Source organism: Nannobrachium achirus (genome assembly GCF_963921795.1).
Source record: "Nannobrachium achirus genome assembly, chromosome: 20".
Lineage (NCBI taxonomy): Eukaryota > Metazoa > Chordata > Actinopteri > Myctophiformes > Myctophidae > Nannobrachium > Nannobrachium achirus.
Window position 1 is genome coordinate 15,239,090 of NC_137827.1, and position 25,183 is coordinate 15,264,272.

The window sequence follows — 25,183 nt, forward strand, 5'->3', positions numbered from 1 at the left end:
CATCCAGTATCATATCTATCATCCATCTAGTGTCATCTCAGTGTCTCAATCTATCCAGTATCATATCTATCATCCATCTAGTCTCATATCAGTGTATCAATCTATATCTATCAGTTTATAGTATCATTTGCATTCATCTTTGTCAATCACATCAGTTTATATAGCTATCACACCAGTAACATGTCTGTCTTTTGTCATCACATTATTTATCATTTCTTTAACCTTTTGTTGTTTTTTTTGAGCGGTGGTCACAACGCTCCTATACGTGGCCGTGTGTGTGGGTCTGTCTGTCTCCGTCCGTGTCTGTATGTAGCCTAAACTTCGGCGCGTAACTAGTGCCGCACCATTTACGCCACTCGCGCAATATATACATCAAAATGTGCGGCTCGGCCGGGAATGGTGTGCTATTACCTTTCGTTCCGATCCGCCTTACCACGCCGACGTAATCGGCAAAAAACGACGCTTAATTGTCCCCATTGACTTATAATGGGACAATGCAAGAAATCACTTTCAAGTATTTTTCTCTCGTAAACCATTGGAGCTACAGTTTCAAACCTCGGAGAGGAGATTCATGATTTTAAGAATGAATCGAAAAATCATTACATCACTCGGCCTCATGGTGGCGCTATAACGGCCTACTTTACGTTTTGCCCCGTAACTCTTGAACCGTAGATCGGAAAATTAAAATTCTTTTTTCCCTGGATTCCTTGGGTCAAGACGCATCTCCCCATATAGGCCACGCCCATTTGCGCCAGGATAGATTTTCCGCCATCTTGAATTTTCTCCAAAACACACTTTTTGCTCCTTTTCCTACATATTTTCTTCAAATGTCACAAAAATCGGTACACATGATCTATGAGGTGGGTAAACCACCGCTCAGTTCACACGGGTGTGATTTTCTTTTTTTTTTTACTTTTGTGTATTTTATTTCTTAAGTTCTGTGACTTGTACTGTACACAGCATGGTGTGGTGTGTCATTGGTATAAGTGTGCCAAAATGCATAGGTTTTTATGCATTTCTGGCGTTATGACCCCCTAAAAAGGTTGCCCCCCTGGCATTTCCTCTCGCCCCACCTACTACTAGAGCTTACATCCGGCCCTGGGTCTGCTCACTCCTCATTAGTGATGCGCGGATGGCGGTTTTAGCCGCGGTCCACCTCAGTGATCCGCGGTGAGGGTGGATTTGGATCAATCAAATATAATTGTTAATTAATTTTGGATAACTGCGGATGAAATAATGCAGGAAATAAATTATGACATAATATAATAAGCTAAATCTCTGAATGCTTGTGTCTGTGTGAGCTTGTGTTCTTTGGTGTAATCTGTACATTTTTCATGACGAGGCAATTTTGTACTTTTTCTGTTTTTCATGTGTCTAGGAGGTTGAAAGTACTTCATTAGACCCCCTGGTGTGTTTTTTATGAGCAATTATGTATTCTCTTGGTATTTGTTTGTTTTCTCTTGGAGGCTGCCACCTTGTGGTCAAAAGTGTCAGTTAAAAAACATAGATACAATTACATCACAGAATCAACTCCTCCCCTAATTACCCTTCACCCAACACTGTGGGGTGTGGCTAACTTAGCTGGGTGACCACCCACCATGACATCCATGCATACTTAATGAACTGGGGGTGTAATTCATTTTAATTGACTGATTGGATTCTGTTTTAGTTGTATGTGGGCCCTAACAACAACGATTATTGATGGTTGATTATTTACCACAGACCAGATTCTCCAACACCCAGCTGTGTGTCTATGAAGAGTGACTGGTCTAAACAGGAACCTCCTAACTTGAATGAACCTGGACCTCCACACACCTCGTCGCGTTCATTACCTTACCTCTATGGTAGCGCTGCACTAAAAAGTTGAATCTCTTTCATAGTTCACTCGCACATATTGCAAAGTATACGTAAGTTAAGCTATGTGTGTGTGTGTGTGTGTGTGTGTGTGTGTGTGTGTGTGTGTGTGTGTGTGTGTGTGTGTGTGTGTGTGTGTGTGTGTGTGTGTGTGTGTGTGTTTGTTTCTCTCTCTCTGTCACTCTTGCTGTCGCTCACTCTCTCTCTCGTTTTGTTTTCTGTTACAGAAGAATGATATGGCTTTCACACTCATAGTTCATTTTAAAATGTGTGAACTGAACTTTGAACTAGTTCATGTAGAAAGTGAACTTTCCCAACACTGAACTGCACTGTAATGTGCACTAGAGCTAGGATACACAACCAAATACCCGGCGGGACGGACGCATTTTCATAATTAATGTTCAGACGTCGATTCGGGTCAGACATAATGTTGATAAAGCCTACCTATGCATCATGCACTTTCTCCTGGTGTGTGTGTGTGGCACTGTGTGTGTGCCCACGCTAATGCTGCAGGCACGGAGACAAACGTGTTGTTGTGGTCTGATTGGACGTGGCTTTCCGCTGAAGGGAGCTCGCAGCTTGTTGGCGCCGTGTCTCCCACTACTGTCCCTTGCATTGGATGTTTATTTTGCGGCGCTGTTGTGTGCAGTGCACTGTGCAAGCCTCGTCCGTCCAACACACACACACACACACACATAACATCACCCAACTAAATCCTGGCTTATACTTTGTCGTCACGCCATGTTGCGTGCCAAAAGTGGCTGATCTACAAGCTCACAACGCCTCGCATCCGCGACGCGCTGTGAGCTTGCAGATCGGCTATTTTCCAGACCCAGAATCTTGCAGGATGAGTGTGCAGCGAGTCACTGCAGTCAGACGTGCAGTGCACGTTGTTATTTATATATTATTTAACCCTTTCCAAGCCACGCGGAGCCCCTTAATATTAAAACCGGAATATACCGGACATCTGAGCAAGGAGTCTCAGCCGCGCCGTCTTTTTCCGGACTAAGTCATTCAAAATGAAATAAATGATTTTTATCCGAAAATCGGCGATCGTCTAACCTTCCCTAGTCACCGCTCGTCCATCGATAGCTCATGGCTGCTCTGACAGGAAGCAGAGGTGACATCATGGCCTTTCCTTCTTCATGCTTCCTTGACACCGTCCTTTACTGTCTGGAGGATAGCATTAGCATAGCTGGAGACTAAGGGCTAAGCTAGCCAAAATGGTCACATCGACTGTTCAGTCATTCTTGGATTATATGCATGGATTATTATGCGCACGGATCGCGCACGCGAAACGCACGGGGAGATCGATGCTCGGCCAAAACTACCACTCTATCCTGGAGATCCAGATAATCACGGTGAGCTAATGACCTGAAAAAAAGAAAAAACAACGGTGCGGTCCAAGAAGGAGTGGTGGCGGGCTCATGTTTATAAACATAATATTATGTCTCAGATCACAATACAATAATAGAAATTTCACGGCTAATCTACCAACAACCATTCTATTTCGGCTGGCTAAACACTTTCACAAGCCACAGTGTTGCTTAATATTCATATTAAGTGTAACAAACAGGCAAGCTGCATGCACTATTAGAACGAATACAGGTCCACTCGCCAAATTTCCAACTCGCCAAATCAACTTGCTAGGACACCTCGCTAATGAGCAGGGTTGTCAACATTGGACTGTCAGTCCAGGAGAATCCAGGAGATGTATTTTTTAGGGGGTGCACGGAACTCCCCAACAGGGGTCTGGTGGTCCTTCCCCCAAAACGTCTTAACAGATATATTTTCCTGTGTTCTGTTGAATTTTGTGCATGTTTGATACTTTTATCAGGCTTGCTTTACTAGCATGGGTACAATTTCAGCCTTAAAATGCCAAATGTAGTTGTACACTACAGATTTGATGACTGAAGTAAAGTAAGACATCCTTAATAATGACTTCTCATCTGGGGGTCCTCCCCCAGAAAATATTTAACATAGTAGATGTAATTGCCAATCATCCTGGAAAATCCAGGAGCATTGACAAGCCTGCCCAATGAGTGTGGACAATTTGGCGAGTTGGATTTTTGGCGAGAAGACCGGTTACCATTAGAACAAGTTTGCTAGTCAGTGTAAATCAGTGGCTTCCTCAAAGAAAAAGAAAGGAGGGGGAAAAGCGGTGGGAAAAATAAGGGTTGTATTTTAATAATTAATGGTCGGATGTCGATTTGGTATGTCTGTAACTTTTTGGGTGCGGGCTGAAAAGAAAAGCGGCCCGATCCCAGCTCTAATGTGCACATGGTAAATTAGCATGAGATCACATTTTCAGGTTAGTGTACTGTATATTGTATAGGAGGATTAACATACTTTGTGTGTGGAGGTCCAGGTTCATTCAAGTTAGGAGGTTCCTGTTTAGACCAGTCACTCTTCATAGACACACAGCTGGGTGTTGGAGAATCTGGTCTGTGGTAAATAATCAACCATCAATAATCGTTGTTGTTAGGGCCCACATACAACTAAAACAGAATCCAATCAGTCAATTAAAATGAATTAAGGCATACAGAAAGCAAAAGCAAAAGCTTGGTTAAAACTGTATATTTTTAGTCCAAGCATAGGTAGGCTGTGGGACTCTCAATAGTCGGGGAGGCTATACCCCGACCTATGATCCTCAGTCCTATGTTCCTTCAACCCTAAGCCTCAACTCCAACCCTAAAATGAGGGAACATACTATAGGGCACAAATGTAAGCAACGTCTTGACATAATTTGGCCAGACATCAACAAGATATTCAAATAGCTACCTGTCTAACATGTAACCAATAAGGTTTTGGGTAATGTTTGTTTTCAGTTACAGAAAAAAAATATGGCTTTCACACTCAAAGTTAATTTAAAAATGTGTGAACTGAACTTTGAACTAGTTCATGTAGAAAGTGAACTTTCCCAACGCTGAACTACACTGTAATGTGCACTTGAGCTGGGATACCCAACCAAATACCTGTGGGACCCATTGGGACCTGGGGGCTCGGGACGGACGCATTTTCATATAATTAATGTTCAGACGTCGATTCGGGCATAATGTTGATATAGGCTACCTATGCATCATGCACTTTCTCCTGGTGTGTGTGGCACTGCATGCAGGGCCGTAGCGCGTCTAATCAGTGCTCTATGCGAGCTCTCTCGAATGTGCCTCTCTCCACAAAAAACTGTCTGTAACGTTTCGGGTTCGTGCTGGAAAAAACAAGTCCCGATGCCAGTTCTAATGTGCACATGGTAAGTTAGCATGAGATCACATTTCCAGGTTAGTGTACTGTATGTATATTGTATAGGAGGATTAACATACTTTGTGTGTGGAGGTCCAGGTTCACTCAAGTTAGGAGGTTGCTGTTTAGACCAGTCACTCTTCATAGATACACAGCTGGGTGTTGGGGACTCTGGTCTGTGGTAAATATTCAATCATCAATAATCGTTGTTGCTAGGGCCCATATACAAGTAAAACAGAATCCAATCAGTCAATTGATTAAAATGAATTAAGGCATACAGAAAAGTGAAAGCAAAAGCTTGGTTAAAATTGTATATTTTTTTAGTCCAAGCATAGGTAGGCTGTGGGACTCTCAATGGTCGGGAGGCTATACCCCTAAAAATGAGGGAACATACTATAGGGCACAGAAAATAAGGCAGACCCCACCACAAAAGATTAACATTGTCTTTGTATTGTATTTGTTATATGGGCTAGCCTTTGTATAACCTTTTTAGGTTTTAGGGTTTTGTGAAACTGGAGCCATAGAGATATTCAGGGTGCCATTTGACGATGTCTCATAAGAAATGAACCTGCTTCATGTACTGTAGCCCTTAAATTCTGTCAGCATTTGTGATTGTAAGCCATTTTGTTTTGTCTTTTATTGTTTATGTTTGTACCACATTTTTTGGAACTGAGTTTGTTGCACTGTAGTGTACATGCTGAAATCAGGATGTCCTTGAAAAAGAGAGCTTAAACTCAATGGTCCTCCCCGGATAAATCAAGGTTAATGACACAAAATGAATGCATGGTCAGAAGTCAGAAGTAAGGACAATACTTAAACAGTTTACCATGAGGCATTTGCGTCTCAGTTTTCCACTCTAATCAGGGTTCTAACTAAGCCTAAGAGGATTCTATCATACAACTGTGTTCCTGATAAAGGAAAACTTTGTTTTCTACAACATGGGTTCTTATTTTAGATTGTAATTGGAGAAAAGAAAAGATGAGTGTTAAAATGTTTTCATTTACTGCTTTCAATTGTTTTGGTGATTTTAATGATTTTGATTTCAGCAGGTGGGGGAATGCGTACATATAGCTAAATATAATGTTTTTGGACACAATAAGCCCATTCCCAAGATGAACCACAATTTCAATTTCATTGGCAGATGTGAGTTACGGGTGCTAGTAGTGTTACTGAAAAATCACTGGCTTATTGTGTCTAAAAAGACATATATAGCCACTTGTACACATGCCCCCAAAATGAAATCAAAAACACTAAAATGTTAGAAAGCCTTAAAGGGATATTTCACTTTCAAAAAAACATTTGGTCATGTTTTTATTGTCTAATCAGGCTTTTATGAACACCCTGAACAGTTTTTAATTTGCTTGATTCAATATTTAGATATTTGATGTAAATGCCATCAGCCCTCCTCCTCCAGGAGGGGTGCCCCATTGTAACTTCAAACTCCATTTTAACCATGATAGATTCATTTAAAACACCCATTATCTTTTCTGGTGACTCATAATAACCTCCGTGTGTGTTTTTTTTTTATATAACTTTTTTCATTTATTTGTAATGATGTTTTATTGTATTTTTTTTCTTCCCATTTTCCCAAAGAATTATTACAAATAAATGAAAAAAGTTATAAAAAATACACAGCCTGCTCACGTATTAGGAGGGGAATATGAGTCACTAGAAAAAATAATGGGTGTTTTTGATGAATCTATCATGGTTAAAATGGAGTTTGAAGTTACAATGGGTGTGTACGGGGAGGCGTCCTGCAGGAGGAGGGCCTGGTAACATTTACATAAAATATCTAAATATTGAATGAAGCAAATTAAAAACTGTACAGGTCAGGGTGTTCACAAAAGCCTGATTAGACGATAAAATGACCAAAAGTTTGGTCATTTTAAAGTTTTTAACACTCATCTTTTATTTTACAATCTAAAATATGAACCCATGTTGTAAAAAAACAAAGTTGTCCTGATCTTACTTTGAGTATGACGGGCCAGGTTCATCAGTGAAATGTAGATGTTGTTCCTCAGAACGATTTCGCTTCTCAGGTGGACTGCTGGTTGCTGGAGAATCTGGCCTCGGACTCTGGTTGTCACCTCTGAAATCATCACATTCACAAAATAATCTGTTTCTTTCATCCCATTCACAAAACTGTAACTACCCGTATAGAGCATCGCAGTGAGGTGTCGGAAGCAAGCTGGCCATTCATATTTACCATAGGGTTTTTCATTATCAGCCACAAAGTCGTAGCAATTCAATGTACACTTACCACTAGGCTGGTGGTTGTAAAATGGTTCTATATGCTCCTGTAGAACCCCCGAGTATGTATGCAATCACTCTAGTTTTAGTAAAAACACGTTTTAATCAAGATCGCACGGAGAAGAACTGCATTTCCCATACTGCTAAACGTAAAAACGACGTCTGTGATTGGTCTAGCTTCTTCTTCTTTCACATATCTTGCGGTTACCGCGGAAGTAGCTTACTGCCCCCTGTCTGCCCGGCAGATTATTGCACGTCAGCAGAACTCTGTGAGCAAATACTTTCTTTTACAAATATGATGCACTGTGTTAAAGATGACGATAAGAGAGTCCACAGAGATGACAATCACTACATTTCAGGCCATATGCTGGCCTGGATAACTAAACTGAGCGTGATTTAAGGGCTAAATTACAGGAAACAAGACGGTCATTCGCAATGCATTCTGGGAGTGTAGTTTCCGCAATTTTAAAAATAAATATAGCTGCAAGCAGCGATAAAGTGGCCAAGGCAAAAGCATCAAGGGAAAGCAAAGAAGACATCAAAGAGAAACTAGAAGCAGTGTTCTTCCGAACAGGTCAGGTGTTTTTTTTGGCCTACTGGTGACATGTGAGAAGGGTGGCATCTGTTCCTTGGCCTAGTGGGAATGTGTGTGCAAAATCTCACACACATAGAAGGCTGCGTTTGAGACAATTTGTTCAAAAAGGAGCAATCCTGCAAACCTTGGAATTCAATTTTAGCCAATTAGATAGAATATGATATCGGACAAATCCGTCATGATCACATCACTGTAGAGATACTGTGTACTGATTTGTGTGATTTTCGGATAAAATTTGAAGGAGTAATATCGAAGAATGTGTTTTACATACTGTAAGTCTGCCTTCTGGTTGCGCTATAAATGGCAGATGTGAAAAATGCACGGCACAGGTTTTTCCTTGGCCTCTGGGAAGTGTGCATACAAAGTTTTACACTAATCGGTGGTTATAGGTAAAAGCACTGTAATGTTTGATACTGATCACAACATAAGCTCTTATTGTGAAGTTGGAGATACACGTTATGAGACACCTTATTGTGACAAGCACTAGACCGGATGTCAGTTGATCGCCGGTACTCCTACAGAGAGAGTGAATAAAACAAGAGCTCCCGCGTTAAGCTGAAAGTTATATCTTGTACCTGTGTCTATTATTATATAGTTGGCTATAGTACACGTTGTATATAGACCATCACAACAAGCACAAATTGGCCTCTACACAACATGTATGCAAAAGACTGTAGGATTTGGGAACCACTTTGTCACGGGGCAGCCCGTGCCCTATAGACATATGCAATCTGCTTAAAGACATTGCACACACGCACGCACGCACACACACACGTGTAGCCCTATGTATGGTGGATCACTGTATGTGTGCTTCTTCCACAGAGCCTATGGGTGTCGGCCAATGGAGCCTGATGATTAGGTGCATTGGGAGCACCTGGCCAGTGCTCCCTGGCTCCCCATAAAAGACTGAGTGGAAAGCCAGTCTCTCTCTCCCTCCCCAGACGACAGCACCCTTTGTTTGTTCAGTTCCTTTGAGTTTACACTCTTTACAACACCCCACATCATACTTACCACACATACATGCATTGCTGACACTACTGATTACTGACTTACACACCTCATACTCTTGTAAATATGAGTTAACCCTTTTAGTTAATAAATTATTATTATTTATACCCCTACCATGTGTCCTCCTCAATTAGTCATTGCCTACGGGCCAGGTCGTGACAGTGCAAGTCAAACAGAACAGGGCTGTACCACTCCACTTAAATAGGGGTGGAGGTTGCCAATACTGTGGAGGAGGGGGGGTGTTAGACAAAGACATTGAGCAAAGTTTTTCTAACAGCTCTGTACATGAATTCCAAGCCTGAATATGTAGTGTAAAACACTTTCACATTTATTGAAAGGGTAATGTATTCAGAGAGAGAGACTGTAAGCTGCTATATCAGCCATTTCAAGGTAATTGGTTTCCAGGTAAGTGGTAGGATCCACTCCTTTAAAGGGAGGCTGCAAACCAGGGCAACTCTGTTATGCTCAGCAGAGCGAGATGAACAAATCTCAGTGAGAGTTGCAAGGGCCCCATAGCCTAGTGCAGTGTTTGTTATTTTTGCCTTTTTCTTGAGTTTTGCCTTTTGTTCCCGTTCCCCAGTTCTCTATTTTTAGATTGTTGGCAAAGTTTATTTTTGCCATTTTTGAATTTTGGGTTTCACTGTACAAAACTGCATGGTGGGGGCTGGATAAATAAAAATCTTAACGAGACACAAATTGCTTATTATAAGCAGACATGGCAACCCAGGTACATTCAGAGCCCAGAACGCCAACTACTGACACTTTAATGCAAGGACAACAGGAAATCAAATGATGTTTTTCAGGACAGCTTTTTCAGCCTCCGCCTCTTTCAGGATATGAACAGGATAACAGGGGCGGTGCCAGGAATAACATGAATATATAGAGATAAATACTGAATAAAAGTACAAAGGTATTGGCATCAACTTGACATTTTTTGAAAATAGCAGATCTACAAGCTCACAATGCAATGCAACACACAAGCATTTACTGGAGTAGCCTAGAAGTAAGACTATACAAGTGAAGTATAAAATACCTCAAAATTATACTAAGGATAGTATTTGAGTAAATGTACTCAGTTACTTTTACACCACTGGCATTGTAGACCCAGATGCTTGTGAAACATGATAAAGAAATAGTCATGCAATAGTATGAATTTCAGTTTATTTACCCAAAGGATTTGCAATTGCAAAATATTATAGCAGCATTATTTTCTGTAAGTGGCTAGCAGAGTCAGACTTAACTAAACTTAAATTGTTTTTATTGAAAAACGTTGAGGGGAAGGCGGCTGGGGGTCAAAACTTGGAACTTTAGGGGCTCACATGGGGCTGCTGTCCTGTGGGCAGAGCAGACTATGGATTCCAATTGGGGGGTGTTGGAACCCAGCCAGCCTAGGTGGGGGAGGGAGAGAGAAATGAGGTGAGCTTCAGAATAATTACAGTGAGCCACAAGGTAGAGAAGAGGTGTTCAATCTGCCCGTTCCACACAGTTCAGAATAATGAACCCACTTACACTGCCTTTCTTTGGCTTCAATGAAGCAATCTGGGAGCTGGTACTGATTGTCAGCTGATTGTCAGATGGGCTTCAGGTGTGAGGCTGAGCTTCCCCTGCATGGTTTGAAACAATAAATGAATAAATGAATGCACTCAAACATCATTACTTTATAAAGAAACTCAAAGTCATTACTTCAAAATCAAATCAAACTAGGAATGAGTGTCACTGCGGCTGCTTTTTCCTACCCATAACCATAGGTCAGACAGGATTGTGTCAGTCTTTCTGCAGGCTCGCCATCTTTCAGATTCAGTTCTAGGCAATAAACCTGGCCCGGATCAAAGAAAAAGGCCAAATGAATAGAAAAACAACAAATTCAAATAATCTGCTGCACTACAGGCTTGAAACAAAATAATTCCATTAATCTGCCCAACTAGGCATTGGCATTAAACTCAAAATACATCAATTCAATAATCAACGTTGCAGCTAACATACAAGCATTACATTCCAAAAGAAATCGTTTAACATTTAGATCCCAAAACCAAAAACAACATAACATTTCAGAGCACATGGTCAGCTTACCAAGTCACATTGTTCCTCCATCACACACAGCTAGTGTATCGAGTGGATCGGGTAGGTATGGTCAGGTGAGGTAAATCTAAAAGCCAAATTATAGTATGGGTAAGTATAATGAATGAAACTGTTAGAAATTGGAATAGTTGTTAGAATAATGAACAGTGTACAGACCTGCAGCTGCTGCATAATGTAGCAGTGAGTAGCAGCAACCACCAGCACCATGCGGCTTGAGAGGGGGGAAGTGGCCTCAACTCAACCACTATTTATACCCTTGCTTAAGAAGGTTGCCATGTTTGGTCGGGTTGCCATGTTCAGTTGCAGTACCAGGGTTTTCACGGCAAAATGTTGTAAAATGTATTTTAAATGCATGAGGTAAGGCTTGAACAGGGGACTTCTGGAATGATAGACAAAGGCCTTACCAGGTGAGCTATACACAGCTCTGCACAGTGAGAAAATATTACTTTAAATGTTTGTTTTAGAAGCAGAAGAATAATTTGCATAAAACTTGCAATGTTGATTGAATTATTAAAAAAGCATGTTTCAATTTAAAAAAAATCCGATCTGAAAGATCTTTAGATATTGGTCCAAAGTTCATGTAAAAAAAGTTCCGTGCACGTGACGCGAAAGTTCCGGAATAAAAGCGGGTTTAAGTGTTTTACAAACTGCTCAAAATGGCGGAAAATCTAAGGGCGGAGCTTACTTAACAAAGACACAGATGTCTTCCGCTTGAGTCAAGGCACGCGTGTAAGCAAGTTGCATGTCTTCAAACGAAACGAGGCATGACTTATGACCCTTTAAAGTTTGAGTTTTCAAACGCTTCGTATAGCGCCCCCCTTTGGCCAATTGGAGTAAGATTGCTTTCAGTGATATTTGGACTAACCCTCTACATATTTGCCAAATGCCATGAACGTGTCACTTTGCATGTATGATTTAGAGGCAGAAGAATAATTTGCATAAAACTGCAATATTGAGTGAATTATTAAAAAATAATGTTTCGCTTTAAAAGAAATCTGCCGAGACAGATCTGACCGTATTGCTCCAAAGTTCATGTAAAAAAAAGTTTTGCGCACGTTACGCGAAAATCCCAGGAGGAGATAGATTTTGACTGTTTTTCATATAATTCAAAATTGTGGGAGAAGTAAAGGTCAGAGGTCAAAAGTCAGAGCGTAAAAGTTGTTCGGCATGAGGAGACGCATAAGTGTATACAGGTTTCATTGCTGTACCTGAAACAGGGCATGAGCTACACCAGTTCAAAGTTGGCATTCTTCAAAGGCTTCCTACAGCGCCACCCTTTGGCCAATTGTTGCGAGCTTCGCGTTTTAGCCGTTTGGCATAGTCCTCTGCCATACTGCCGAGTTTCGTAAAAAGCGACTGCACGGTCTAGCCGCTAGAGAAAAAGTGGCGGAAGAATAATAGTAATGATGAAGTCCAATATCAATGAGTGGCCTTTTGCCACTTCGTGGCCTTGGCCACTAATGATGTACACAGTCTTGTACCCTGCCCTTTTTTTCAGCTTTCGAATTAATCTTTGCATTCAAAAAAATTTGAATATTATCATGATCCCTCTCCAGCCGAGGTGGCTTTGTCCAAGGCTTAAAAACGTTTAAATAAATACTTTATGAAATGTCTATGCAAGAAATGAATGGAGAAAACGCTTCCGACACCAGAGTGAGGACGGGGTGGGGCTTCAACTGCGATGCTCTATTTGCCCGACTATAAGCCGCAGCTCTTTTCCCATGTTTTGTGGTGCGGCTTATATAAAGATTTTTACAGCTAACGGCCAGTTAGTTAGTTTTACAATGGTCTTTAACAAGGATTTATATATATATATATATATATATATATATATATAATATATATATATAGATTTATACAGCTTATGGCCACCAGGGGCGCTCTAGCGGGAAGCAGGAGGGACACCTGCGGTTATATGTAAACATTTTGATTTTTTTCTAAATTTAGCTGGTGCGGCTTATATTCAGGTGCGGCTTATAGTCAATGTATTTACTTTATAGATACAATGTTGCAAAATGGGTGATCTACTTCGCTGTGGAGGAATTTCTCCTTTTGTGCAGTCTGGTGCTAGTTCTCTCTGACAGACCCGTCGGCAAATGGCTAGACCCCAGTATCTCAGCCTCGCAGAGCGCTCAACTTCAGTCAAAATAAACAAAACTGTTTCACTACTCACCAAACCAAAGGTAGTTTTGCGCTGTTGAAAGTCTATTCTCCGCAGTGGTGAGCCCCTCAGCACCCCACCTACTCTGTAAAATACATTATTTTTGTCATGAAATAAAACGCACCCACCTCGAGCCACCTAGCGGCCACCGCAGATACAATGGTTCACAACCCGGAAATAAGCGGCGGTCGAGTTGGATGCACTTTATTTCATGCCAAAAATAGTGTATTTTGCAGAGTGGGTGGGTGCTGAGGGGTTCACCACCGCGGAGAATAGACTTTCAACAGCGCAAAACTACCTTTGGTTTGGTGAGTAGTGAAACCGTTTGTTTATTTTGACTGAAGTTGAGCGCTCGGAGGGGCTGAGATACTGGGGTCTAGCCATTTGCCGACGGGTCTGTCAGAGCGTCACCGCGAGGTGACGCGATGGACCAGAGCTAGTTGTTCAATATCTCATATAGATACCTTATATAGATGTGGAATGCCTGAGACACTGCTAATGAAACGTTAAGGGCAGCCCCAGATGAAAAAAAGAAGAAAAAGAAAAGCAACCGGACCTCGATCCTTACACAAGTTACAGCAAGCTTTTTCTGAGCACAGAACAGTATAATTTTGTGGGAGAGTTCCAAGGTTTCCTTATTCATTCGGTTATGCAGCTGGGTAATAAAAAGACAACCGTACAGGAGGATAATATAAACCTTTGTTGATCCCCAGAGGGAAGTTCTGGATATCACGGTCATAATGTTTTTTTCTCGCATATATCAAAAATTTGTGTTTTGTTCTACCATGGTTAAATATCAATGCAAGGTCAACACTGGAATCGGGGAGTGTGCATACAGAAGTTGATTGCCCTGCCCAACTTGATAACTTGAAGAAAACAAAACAAACTTTTAACATGATTAACAGAATGAAAAAGGAACACATTAAAGTAGCCGTAGGTATGGCAGATGTTGCAATAAGGGTAATAATAATAATAATAATAATAGGCCTTTACTTGAGACTCATACCCCTGAACTTCCAGTCAAAATTCATTGACAAAATTGTCCTGATCTTACTTTGAGTATGATGGGCCAGGTTCATCACTGAAGTCTGGATGTTGTTCAGAACGACGTCGCTTCACAGCCACAGGTGGACTGCTGGTTGCTGGAGACTCTGGCCTCTGACTCTGGTTGTCGCCTCTGAAATCATGACATTCACAAAATAATCTGTTTCTTTCATCCCATTCACAAAACTGTAACTACCTTAATGTATATACTTTATAGATACAATGTTGCAAAATGGGTGATCTACTTCGCTGTGGAGGAATTCCCCGGCAGCCGGCATGTAGGACCATAGGACCTCATCTCGGAGCACAACAGTTCTACAGCGGAGGGGGAGGTTCTATAAGGGGCTAACATTCACTACTACGCAAGTAAACATGATCTGTGCGTTTATTTCTTTTGATGGGAAATGATTTGTCATTAAACTGTACAGTCTTGGCGTTTCTGATAACAGATAACATTCCCAACTAGACCATCCCGTAGTTGCCGTTAATGTCTGTTTCAGTCAGACCAGTGGTGAAAAGTACCTAAGTACATTTACTTAAGTACTGTACTTACAGTAGGTACACTTTTGAGTTATTTGTACTTTACTTAGTAATTCCAATTTTCAATACTTGTACTTCTATTCCACTACATCTCAGATCCAAATATTATAATGTTTCTGTACTACATTGATTTGAAAACTAGTTACTTTGTAGATTTAGATTGCCAGGCTATTGTGATGCTTCGCGAGGTTGTAGATCAGTGATTCTCAAGAAATATGTTTAAAGTTGAGAAATGTCACTAGTATAGAACCCTGAGAGATTCTGATTAACCAAGTGTAGGGTTTAATTTGTTTAATTAAAGATAGTATTTTGGAGGTCTTGTTCATTACTCAAAATTGGAGAACTTCTAAACCAGTCACACTGGCTGGCTACTGGCTCATATATTTAGTCATAAGCTTCACAAAAATGTTATTTATATTTTGGCAAAAAAAATTAAAACAAGGTTGACACACAACTCTGGTCTGTAAACGGAAAAAATAGGATCCTCTCAGCAGTGTTCTAAAGGAAAGTCCTTTAATATTGATGGAATTGTCTTCCACCAGTAAGACTTCCAGTATAACCGGGATCTTACCTTGAATCTGATGGTTTGTTGTGTTTTGACTCTGTTCCCTCCTCCACTTTCTCCCCAGAGAGACTCATCTTCAAAGAGACCACAAATAAATAAATACAAATTATACATGTATACAGTAAAAAAAAAACTCCAATACATTTGGTCAGCAGACTCACATTGTTTATTCATACTATGGTTGCGAAATATGTTTGTATTCTCTTTTAGACTTGTTAAAACTATACGTTGTTACACGTTAACACCTTAACAGGACAGTATCTGTATCACAATAGTTGTTGCTATACAGTACTGTATGTAAAACTTGCAGTGGTCTGTCCAGACCTTCCTGCAGTAGTCGATCCGGACAGGATCTGTTCATACATGAGATACGCTGTCCATTTTGACAGCTCATGTGTAAATGATCACCTATATACATTTTAGCCACATAATAGACCACATAGTTTCATTTTCAGACTTGCAACAGTTGGTTAAAACTTAAAAATGTGTGTGTGGGGGGAGGGGGGGGGGGATGTTCATGCGTGCATGCGTCTTGCCTGTGACTACTGAAAAATTCTGAATTTCATAGGAAGGGGAAAAATCACATGTTGGACCGTTTTACTTTAATGCTTAATTCATGGCTTTATTGTAAGTAATGTATTGCACTTTGCGATGAAGCACCGAACAGGTTCGTTATATGACACAGACCCACTAGCCCAGTGGTTCTCAACCTTTTCAGGCCGCGACCCCCAAAATAATCATATTTTAACTGGGGACCCCCCACCCTGACGAGCACTAAGAGTTGAGGCATTACATTTTGTATAACATGGTTCTAATGTGAAAATAGCAGATCATGCTCACAACGCCTCGCATTGTGAGCATGTAGATCGCGTTGTGAGCATGATCTGCTATTTTCACAATTTCTGCCTCTAATATTTGACAACTTGGCCAATGTTTAGTTTGTAATTTTAGAGGTATTAAAAAGTCCTTAAATTGTCACTTTAGAAATGTGTAGATACCCTCTATACACTTAAACTATATGTTGGTTTGTTTAGTGTTGAGTAAAACCCCCCAAAATAATTTGGGGACCCCCCCTGGGGGTCCTGACCCACAGGTTGAGAACCACTGCACTAGCAGACATCGGTGGCGGGGTGGGGTGTGTGGGGTATAGGTGTGTAAATACGGGGACAGCAGCTGAACTCTTGTCATCTGTCTGTCTGTCTATCTATCTATCAGACACCTGACCCGATCTGAAAAAAAAAAAAAAAATCCACTCTGGGCTAAGTGTTCTACTCAACATGCCTCGCAGTGATCCAGAAACAGAGACAAAAGTGTGTGTGCCTTCAAACTGAAGACGCCTGCACAGCCAAATAATACAACAAAAAGATTAACAACCCAGTAACACTCAATGTCCTTTTCACCATTTAAAATTCCTCACCGGGACCAACAATAAAAGATAATACAAATGTACACTCTCCTGCCCAGTCCCCAAACACAGCCAGCCAAACACCAGTTTAAAATCCAAAACATACAGTGAAATATTAACGAAGTTGAGAAGACTGGTAAATTACACTTTACACTACTTGTGTTTAAAGTATTGAATGGTCTGGGACCAGCCTATAACTGACAACATAATATGCCGCTCTGCTGCCATGGGTTATAGACAATAAAAAGAGGGAAGTTGGCAATGCAGCATTTATTATGGGCATGTTTTCTCAGAAGCTGTCGATGCATCATTCAATGCAGTTGTGCCTGTGAATCATTATCTCCAGTATCTTGAATGGGACAGAGATGGGGTGTAAGCGGAAGGCTCGCCCAAAAACACACTCAGACCCATTTCTTTCATGGACCAATGGTTCACATTGCATAATAGTCATTCATTACTTATGTTTAGTGTTAAACAACAGCTGCAATGATAGCCTACATTGAAACTTCTCATTAATGATCACAAACAGCAATCAAAAGAACTTCGAAGGGTCTTAAAGAGACTAGAATACCATAAACAATTAACCTAATTTTATTTTTAAAATCAACATGCCATTTAAATCTTGAATCATCACCAGTCATTCTTCTGAAATGAATAAATACATTATTAAGAAGATTACCAGAATGAATGAATTAATTTGCTTATTTAAACATTTTTATTAAAACAAATACAAAACAAGCATAGCAACAGTGTTTGATACGGAGGATGCATTGTAAACCTATAAATTCCTACCCCCCCTTAATTCTGCCAATGCAAACTCTATTCACTGATAATTCTCATCTCCACTGCATGTTCAATGAAAAATAAAACAATAAAAACCGCAGTAATAACAGAGATACATTTATAAAAACCAAATTAAGCTTTCGTCTTTAATTTAATTGTAACCCCCCCCCCCCCCCCCCCCCCCCATCACCAAACATGAATTCTGTAATTAACTGATACATAACTAGTTCATAGTTCATCATTCATAGTTTTCTATTACAGTTCTATTACAAACAATTGTATTTTTCCTGGTACAATTCTTACCTTCAATTCAGCTCAGTTCAGTCAATGGACTCCTTGTGTGTAGTCTGGTGTTAGTTGTTCAATATCTCATAATAGAGGACCTTACTGTATATAGAAGTGGAATGCCTGCTACTGAAATGTTAAGGGCAGCCCCCGAAGATGGAAAAAAAAAGCAACCAGGGACCTCCTTACATCAACCACGGCCCAACCACGGACTTCAGTTACAGCACAGCCTTTGTCTCGAGCCTGAGAGTCTGTAGCTACAGTAGCCACTGAAGGAAAGGAAGAGTGACAACCCGAGTGGGTGTTCCCTTTTCTTTGACGATGGATAGCCAGATTGCAGCACAGCCAATCAGGCTTTTTCTTGCTCTTAGCAATGAAGCACTGACTGAACAGTATCATTAACTGAGTGGGAGAGTTCCAAGGTTTCCTTATTGTTCCATCCATCTAGTGTTTTTATTATTATTATTATTATTATTATTATTTATCTCGGGTACATGCAAGTACAATAATTTGTAAAAACGGGTAGAGAGCGCATAAGAAAATAATAACATTTTAATTGCACAGTTAACACAAAAAAACGAGCAAGATCAGGTCAAACAACTGCATTCAAACTGTATTCAGATGGCCAGCAGTTATATGCAAGAGATAATCAATGGGGAGCAGGTCATTATTGAGAAGTTAACCCAACAGGGTTATTACCAACGTTTAGCAGAGGGGTCTTCATATTCACCTTCTCCCCATTGATTATTCTGCTTATTACACAGCACAACTTTTGCATTTACCTGGTCTAAAGTGGGAACAATGGGACAGACATCCTTAATAGGCTCAGTGCATAACTGTAGTCAAGGTGCAAGGTGGCATGCCTGTATCCTATGGTTAATTTACCCATAGCTACAGCAATGGGTTCATTGGAAAGGGGTGTGTCTGATAAAATGAATATAAACTAGAAATGTTTTGGACAAAGTATGTAGTAGTCAGCAAAAACCTGGCCTAAACAGGGCCCATAATTTGTGTCATGATCCAAGGAATCCAGAGAAGAGGTTGTTGATTATAGCCTAGTAAGCCTACGATCTACAGTTCAAAAGTTATAGTTGAAAAGATGAAGTGGGCTGGTGTAGTGCAACCATGAGGAGATTAAAACATTTTGGAATGGTGTTTCCCAGCAATCGTACACTGCATTCATGATGTGTGGCATTTTATGGAAAAAGGCCACCTAATGATTGATAAACGGATTTGCGTTGAGGTGTCGACAAAATCTGTAGTCTTATGGTGGAGTTATAACTGTCCCATTAAAACTAAGAGTTTGCATGCAAAGCTCCCAGCCGATGGGTACAGTGGTCTTTGTGGCATGTTGTTGCAGCTCCAGCAAACTTTGAAAGCCAACCAGTCAATCGGAATAGTATCCAAAAGATCTGATAGATGCATATTGATCACATGACTACAGAGATAAGAACTATAGTTTGGTCAGTCATCTCCAAATTTGGGCATTGTCTCAGCAATCGGCTGTTACCATGGTGGTGACGCATGCACAGTACAGGCGGCGGTATCCGTGATGTCAGAAATGTGGGCAGCGTTTCACCCGTTTATGCCCATATATGGTGTTCCTTGTCCAGGCCAGTCTGGACAAGGAACGTCAGATTACTGTAGATGATGGATGGAATAGGCTACATACTGTACAGAGAAATGTTAATATTTTTAATCTTTACATGGTAATGAGAACGTATTGCTGCAGGAGGCAGAGGAGAGGGAGGTAGGCCTACAGGTAATGGCAGTAATGACTTGGGCCAAGTTATTGTGGAACATCTTGCTCCATTAGCAAGAGATCAAATGTACTACATTTCTGGTGTGAAATGGCACAAAAGACCACCCCAAAAATCAGCGTACGCAGACGTGCCCTTTTGTGGAGTTTGAGCACCTGCCCCGGCCATAAGTGCTCTCTGCGCAGCCCTGCGAACATACTATTAGCAAGAAAGGTGTTGTGAAATGATTCATGAAGTGTCTTCCATGTGGCCCTTTCTTCAAAGAGCTGCCAAATCTCACGTAATGAGTGTGAGACACACGCAAATGGCATCTTCCCATGCTATTTCTCTCGCTGTCAAACCATTCCAAAACATAAATAAGGATGATAACAGTGATTTCAGTTCCTTCTTTCTTTCTCTCAGTTAACTTTTCAAATGATTTGTGGTTTACCCAAAAGCGTCCATGTTCCCTTTCTTCACCATCGCTGTGCAGTTGTAGCAGATGAGACAAATACAACTTAAAATACTGCTGACAACACCTTTTCAGACTTGCTTTCCCTTCCTAACTTTTCTCCACCCGCCTTTCAGTTTTTTATTTTTCTTCCCTGTGTGCCTGCTAACGTACTTCTTAGAATTTATCCTTTTAATCTTTGTCCTAATAAAATTGTTTTATTTTATTTTGTTTGTAAAGCGACTTTGAGTATCTTGAAAAGCGCTATATAAGTTTGATGTATTATTATTATTATTAATATTCATATGCGGTACAAAAATACACATAAGGTCATTTACGTCAATGAGTGTGTGTTGTGTGTTATTCCTTTTAACTTTTTCCTCAGCAATGTTTATCACCATGTTATACCTTTGGCTGATATACAACCCAAAACCTACTGATACCAGTAAGACGCCCTAAGGGCGAGAAGCGACCTTGCCCCCAAGGGTGGCCACGGCATGCATGCTGATCGCGCACAATCCCGGTCTTGTATAGGTTCACACTCAGGGGTCATCACCGTGGCAGCTCATAATGGACATTTTCATTAATATTTCATTTTTGCCACGGACATGCGAAAATAATAATTTTACGCAAAACACATTGGCCTAGCTTTAAATGTATACTAATGCACTCCTAATGTGTCATATGGTATATTATTCCCATGTGCTGCACATTTTAAAACAAAAGTATGTCTGCATTAACTATTGAGCCACGTCTTAACCACCAAAAAAGAAAATATCAATTATTTTGGATAATAAAAATAATTAATAATAAAACAAAATAAATATCAAATGGGGGTCCTTGGCCTAATGCATAGTGTGTCCATAAAGTTTAGCGGTAGTCAAAAGAAACTGTCTCTGCCTGCATGCCGTGCTCTTGTTTGTGTGGGGGACCGGGGACCGTGTACAGGGCGTATGCGCGTGTGTACAAGGTCGTAGAACCGGTTCTGTTTTGGGGAGCTTGCGTGTCTGGGGCTTGCAATGTCCCCTGACGTGCGGGAGGGACAGGGGGGACGGTGTGGGGGGCGGCCGGCACCTGAGGGAGGGGGTGCGGCTGCACCCCTACTTCCCACGGTACTGACAGACAGATATTTTGTAAGTTAGATTTGCCTCATTTGCAATGTAACATCTCTGAGAACACATAATTGCTATTCCCTTTAATTGTCTCCACCAGCCGAAGGCTGAGGGAGAGTATGTTTTCCCCTCCGTCCGTGTGTCCGTCCGTGCGTCCGTGCGTGCGTCCGTCCGTGCGTCCGTCCGTCCGTGCGTCCTCGCAGTTTGTGAGCGCCTAATCTCAGTCGCTGTTGGCCCGGTCGCTGCCAAAGTGAGCACACACATTCCCTGGAAGCCAATCTAGAACCTCTGCCCTAAATTTTTCAAATGGGCCTTTTCTAGCGCCACCTAGTGGCCGATGTTCACAAAACACATTTCTGTGCACTACTCTTACAGATTTTGTCCAAAAATCCTACAAATCGGTAGGCAGTATCTCGACAGTCATGTGATCGACACGGATCTGTCCGATTTTGCATATTCCATCCTGATTGGCTAAGATTGGCTTCCAAAGTTTGTGGGATCGAGCCGTTTTGAACAAAATGCCTCAAATCACAAACGCAAAGTGCAATTATCATGAAATCGCGCACACACGTTCCCAGGAAGGCCGAGGAAGAAATGCCACTTAATTTCTTTTAAATCAGCCTCATGGTGGCGCTATAACAGGCCGATTTGTGGTTTTACCTATAACTCCACCGATCAGTTTCAAACTTTGTAAGCGCACTCCCTAGAAGCTAAGGATAAACCTTTGCCCTGCATTTTTCACATAAGCCTTTTATAGCGCCACCTTTGGGCCGACTTATGTAAAACACATTTTTGGATATTGCTCCTTGAGATTTTATCCAAAAATCACGCAAATCGGTACACAGTATCTCTATAGTCATGTGATCAAGTCCGATCCGTATGATATTTCATATGCCATCCTGATTGGCTAATATTAGCTTCCAAAGTTTGCAGGATTGCACCACCAGGACGCACAGTCTGGTGGAGACCTGTGCTCGGAAGAGCACTGCTTCTAGTTGTACATGCATTATTTTGTTGTATTGTTCAACTTGTATGTTTTCTCATGCCAATAAAGCCCTTTGAATTGAATTGAATTGAATTGACAGACAGAGGGGATTTACAAGGTATTTTCCATGCCCTATTTGGACATTGTATATTACTTTAATACTTTTTATTGCTTTCAGTTTTTAACATACACATTTGAAGAAATGCAAGAAATTACTTTTAAATAGATAATGCATGACAACGCCACCTTAGTTGATAATGTCTGCACCAAAGAACAGAATAATGAATAGATATATAGTTTCAATAATTGGGTTCCCCAAACACAGTTTCGAACAATGATGACCCAAGACATGAAGTTCCCCCAAACACATTTGCAGTTTATTCAAATTATACAAAGTACAAAAGTAAACACTGTTTGTTAACCTAGTTAAAAACCACAAATGGCATATAACAATAATAATTGAAGTTAATAATAGCCCAGGTAACATTAGCTATATTTGCAAAAGTACAACCAGAGTCAGTGGGCAACACTGCACACAGTGCACAGGGGCTGTTTTTTAAAGCTAAAAGTTAAGTTACACTTTAAACCACCATCACACAAATCACTCATAGCATGCAGCAAATATAACACAATCACACAATAAAACAAATCTTTAAAAAAGTGTGGACTACCTAGGAATTAAGGCTATGATCTGTGTTTGTGTGTTTGGATTCTGAATGTTGTCTATCAGTAGTTATCAGTTAGTAAATAATAATCATTATAACATAAAAGTGAATGTGAGAAATCACAACGAACAAACATGTTTTTAAATATAGAATGTAGGGTGTCGGTGCTCTAGTCTGGTTTAGGCAGGTCCGGTATATCTCAGGTGCAATGTTTCATTGTCATTTCAGCCATACAAACGTTTCATTTCCCTACAGCCATACGAACTCTGAACCCCCTCAGTACCCCACTCCCTCTCCCCCCTCACCGTTACTAAATGGCTGTCTGTCTTGTTTTTCGTGATTCTGTGTTTTATTGTTGGAAGTGGATATGGTGTAAATGTCTTCATGTATTTATGTCTTGTTCCTTGTTTTTATCAGAGCTGAAAAACATTTCTGTACTGAAACGTAATACCACCAACCTGGTTGTGTGGCAATAAAAGTAACTTGAACTTGAACTTATCAATACATCTTTGTCAGGTCATGACCTGAAGAAGATGTATTGACATCGAAACGTTGTCACTCTTGCCTGCACCCTGTAAACAATAGAAAGGCTTAAATCTGCTGTCTGTGCTTGCGCCAGTGTCTTCCTTCCACGTTTTTTGTGACCGTCAGGTCGCAAGCTACTATGAAAACCTACAACATCTGTCTGTCAGTCCCTCCGTCAGTCAGTCTGTCCGTCACGTCACATCACAATTTTGGCCATACTCTTATCTCCGGCACCGTTGCCCCTATCCATGCCAAACTTTGCACACACACTCCTTGGCTGGCAAAGCACAATCTCCGCCCCTGATAATTCACATGCCCCTCTATAGCGCCACCATGAGGTTGCCAACCTGACGGTCACTTATCTCCCAATTAACTGTTCTGCTGCTGTAGACGATCCTCACCGTCATTCAAATCGGTGACTACATGACGCCGTTGACGGTGAGGACTGTCAATCTTACTGTATATACAGTAAAGATATTATTACTTACTTAATGTCGCTTCGGTCCCGCCCGCATCGGTAATGTCGGCGATTTGTTTACAACGCACGTTGGGCGTGCACGCGAAGTGAAGCTCCTCAATGTTAAGTCAATGGAGAGGCCCATAAAGAAACTTCATTTAAACAAAATAGCCATTTTGAGACATTTCGCAGCAGATCTAGATGTAAACAAAGCACAAGGCAGGGCACAGCCATCTTCCTCTTCTTGTCCCATACTGTCATGTGACTAGATGACGTAATCGTTGCCGTCAAGTGATAATCCAAAAAAGCAAAAACAACCCCCTAACCAAGGCAACCAGCAACCTTCAGATTAAGAGGCACGGGTTGTGTTAAGGAGTCTAACTGGTAAATATATTCTGTGTACAATATATTGCACACTAGCACAATTATGCCATGGGTGTCTGTTCACTTATTTTTTGCATGTGTAACACCCACAGTTAGTACAGCCAAGACCCAGCGCACAACAGCCCTGCTAACCGGGCTCAGCCCTATTGGCTTGATTAGCCCCGTTTATAGTTTAGCCCAACAGAATAGCAAACATTACGTTATTAGTTTTCAGTACAAACATTTCTAAGTCAAAAGTCAAAAGAAGAGTTATTTCATATTATATTCATACTTTCTTCTTTTTTTTCTTCTTGATGATGATGCTATAATTCTGTATTTAGCCTGAGGTTCAAAGGCTCATCATGCTTACAAAGTATAGGCCTATTTTCCTGTGGGTAACTTTAATCATTGTGATGTGTGTGTGTGTGTGTGTGTGTGTGTGTGTGTGTGTGTGTGTGTGTGTGTGTGTGTGTGTGTGTGTGTGTGTGTGTGTGTGTGTGTGTGTGTCAGACAGTGTGAGAGAGACAGACACAGACAGAGAAACAGAAAACGAGAAAGGAGAATAGGCTGCAGAGAAGTTGACAAAGTTCTCACGTGAATGTTCCTATCGACTGTCTATTCAGGAAGCTGGTGGGTTTGGTTCACTGGTGTCTGCTCACGTATAAATCACCTCATTACAACGGTGTGTGTCAGGTGCAGCCGCAGCCAGTCTTTATGTGTAAGGCGAGGAAAATGCAAGATAGGCAACCCACGGCAGGGGGGGGGGGGACTTGCAAAATGATGTGTGATTGAAAGACAAGACAGTTAGGGAGAGTTGATTGAATAACCTCAAGAAGTAACCTGAAATAATTGCTACCGAAGGTCACAGTATACCATGAGAAATGTCGCAGCTTGAATGTCTCTCACGTCACATCACAATTTTGGCCATACTCTTATCTCCGGCACCGTTGCCCCTATCCATGCCAAACTTTGCACACACACTCCTTGGCTGGCAAAGCACAATCTCCGCCCCTGATAATTCACATGCCCCTCTATAGCGCCACCATGAGGTTGCCAACCTGACGGTCACTTATCTCC

At 41.1% G+C, this 25,183-nt stretch overlaps 1 protein-coding gene across 1 annotated transcript in view; it reads right to left on the minus strand.

Moving 5' to 3' along the window:
* Positions 1-17,999, minus strand: part of LOC308305440 (NACHT, LRR and PYD domains-containing protein 3-like) — a gene marked incomplete at its 3' end in the record, with an annotated part of 36,891 nt that extends 18,892 nt beyond the window's left edge. The window contains exons 1-6 of the mRNA XM_080750237.1: positions 17,828-17,999; positions 15,343-15,410; positions 14,242-14,364; positions 7,064-7,183; positions 5,175-5,270; positions 4,204-4,299 (exon numbers count right to left, since the gene is read on the minus strand). Of these exons, the coding sequence (XP_080606363.1) occupies positions 4,204-4,299; positions 5,175-5,270; positions 7,064-7,183; positions 14,242-14,364; positions 15,343-15,410 (503 nt within the window). The 5' untranslated portion in view covers positions 17,828-17,999. The remainder of the gene's footprint in view (positions 1-4,203; positions 4,300-5,174; positions 5,271-7,063; positions 7,184-14,241; positions 14,365-15,342; positions 15,411-17,827) is intronic.
* Positions 18,000-25,183: the final 7,184 nt, after the last annotated feature.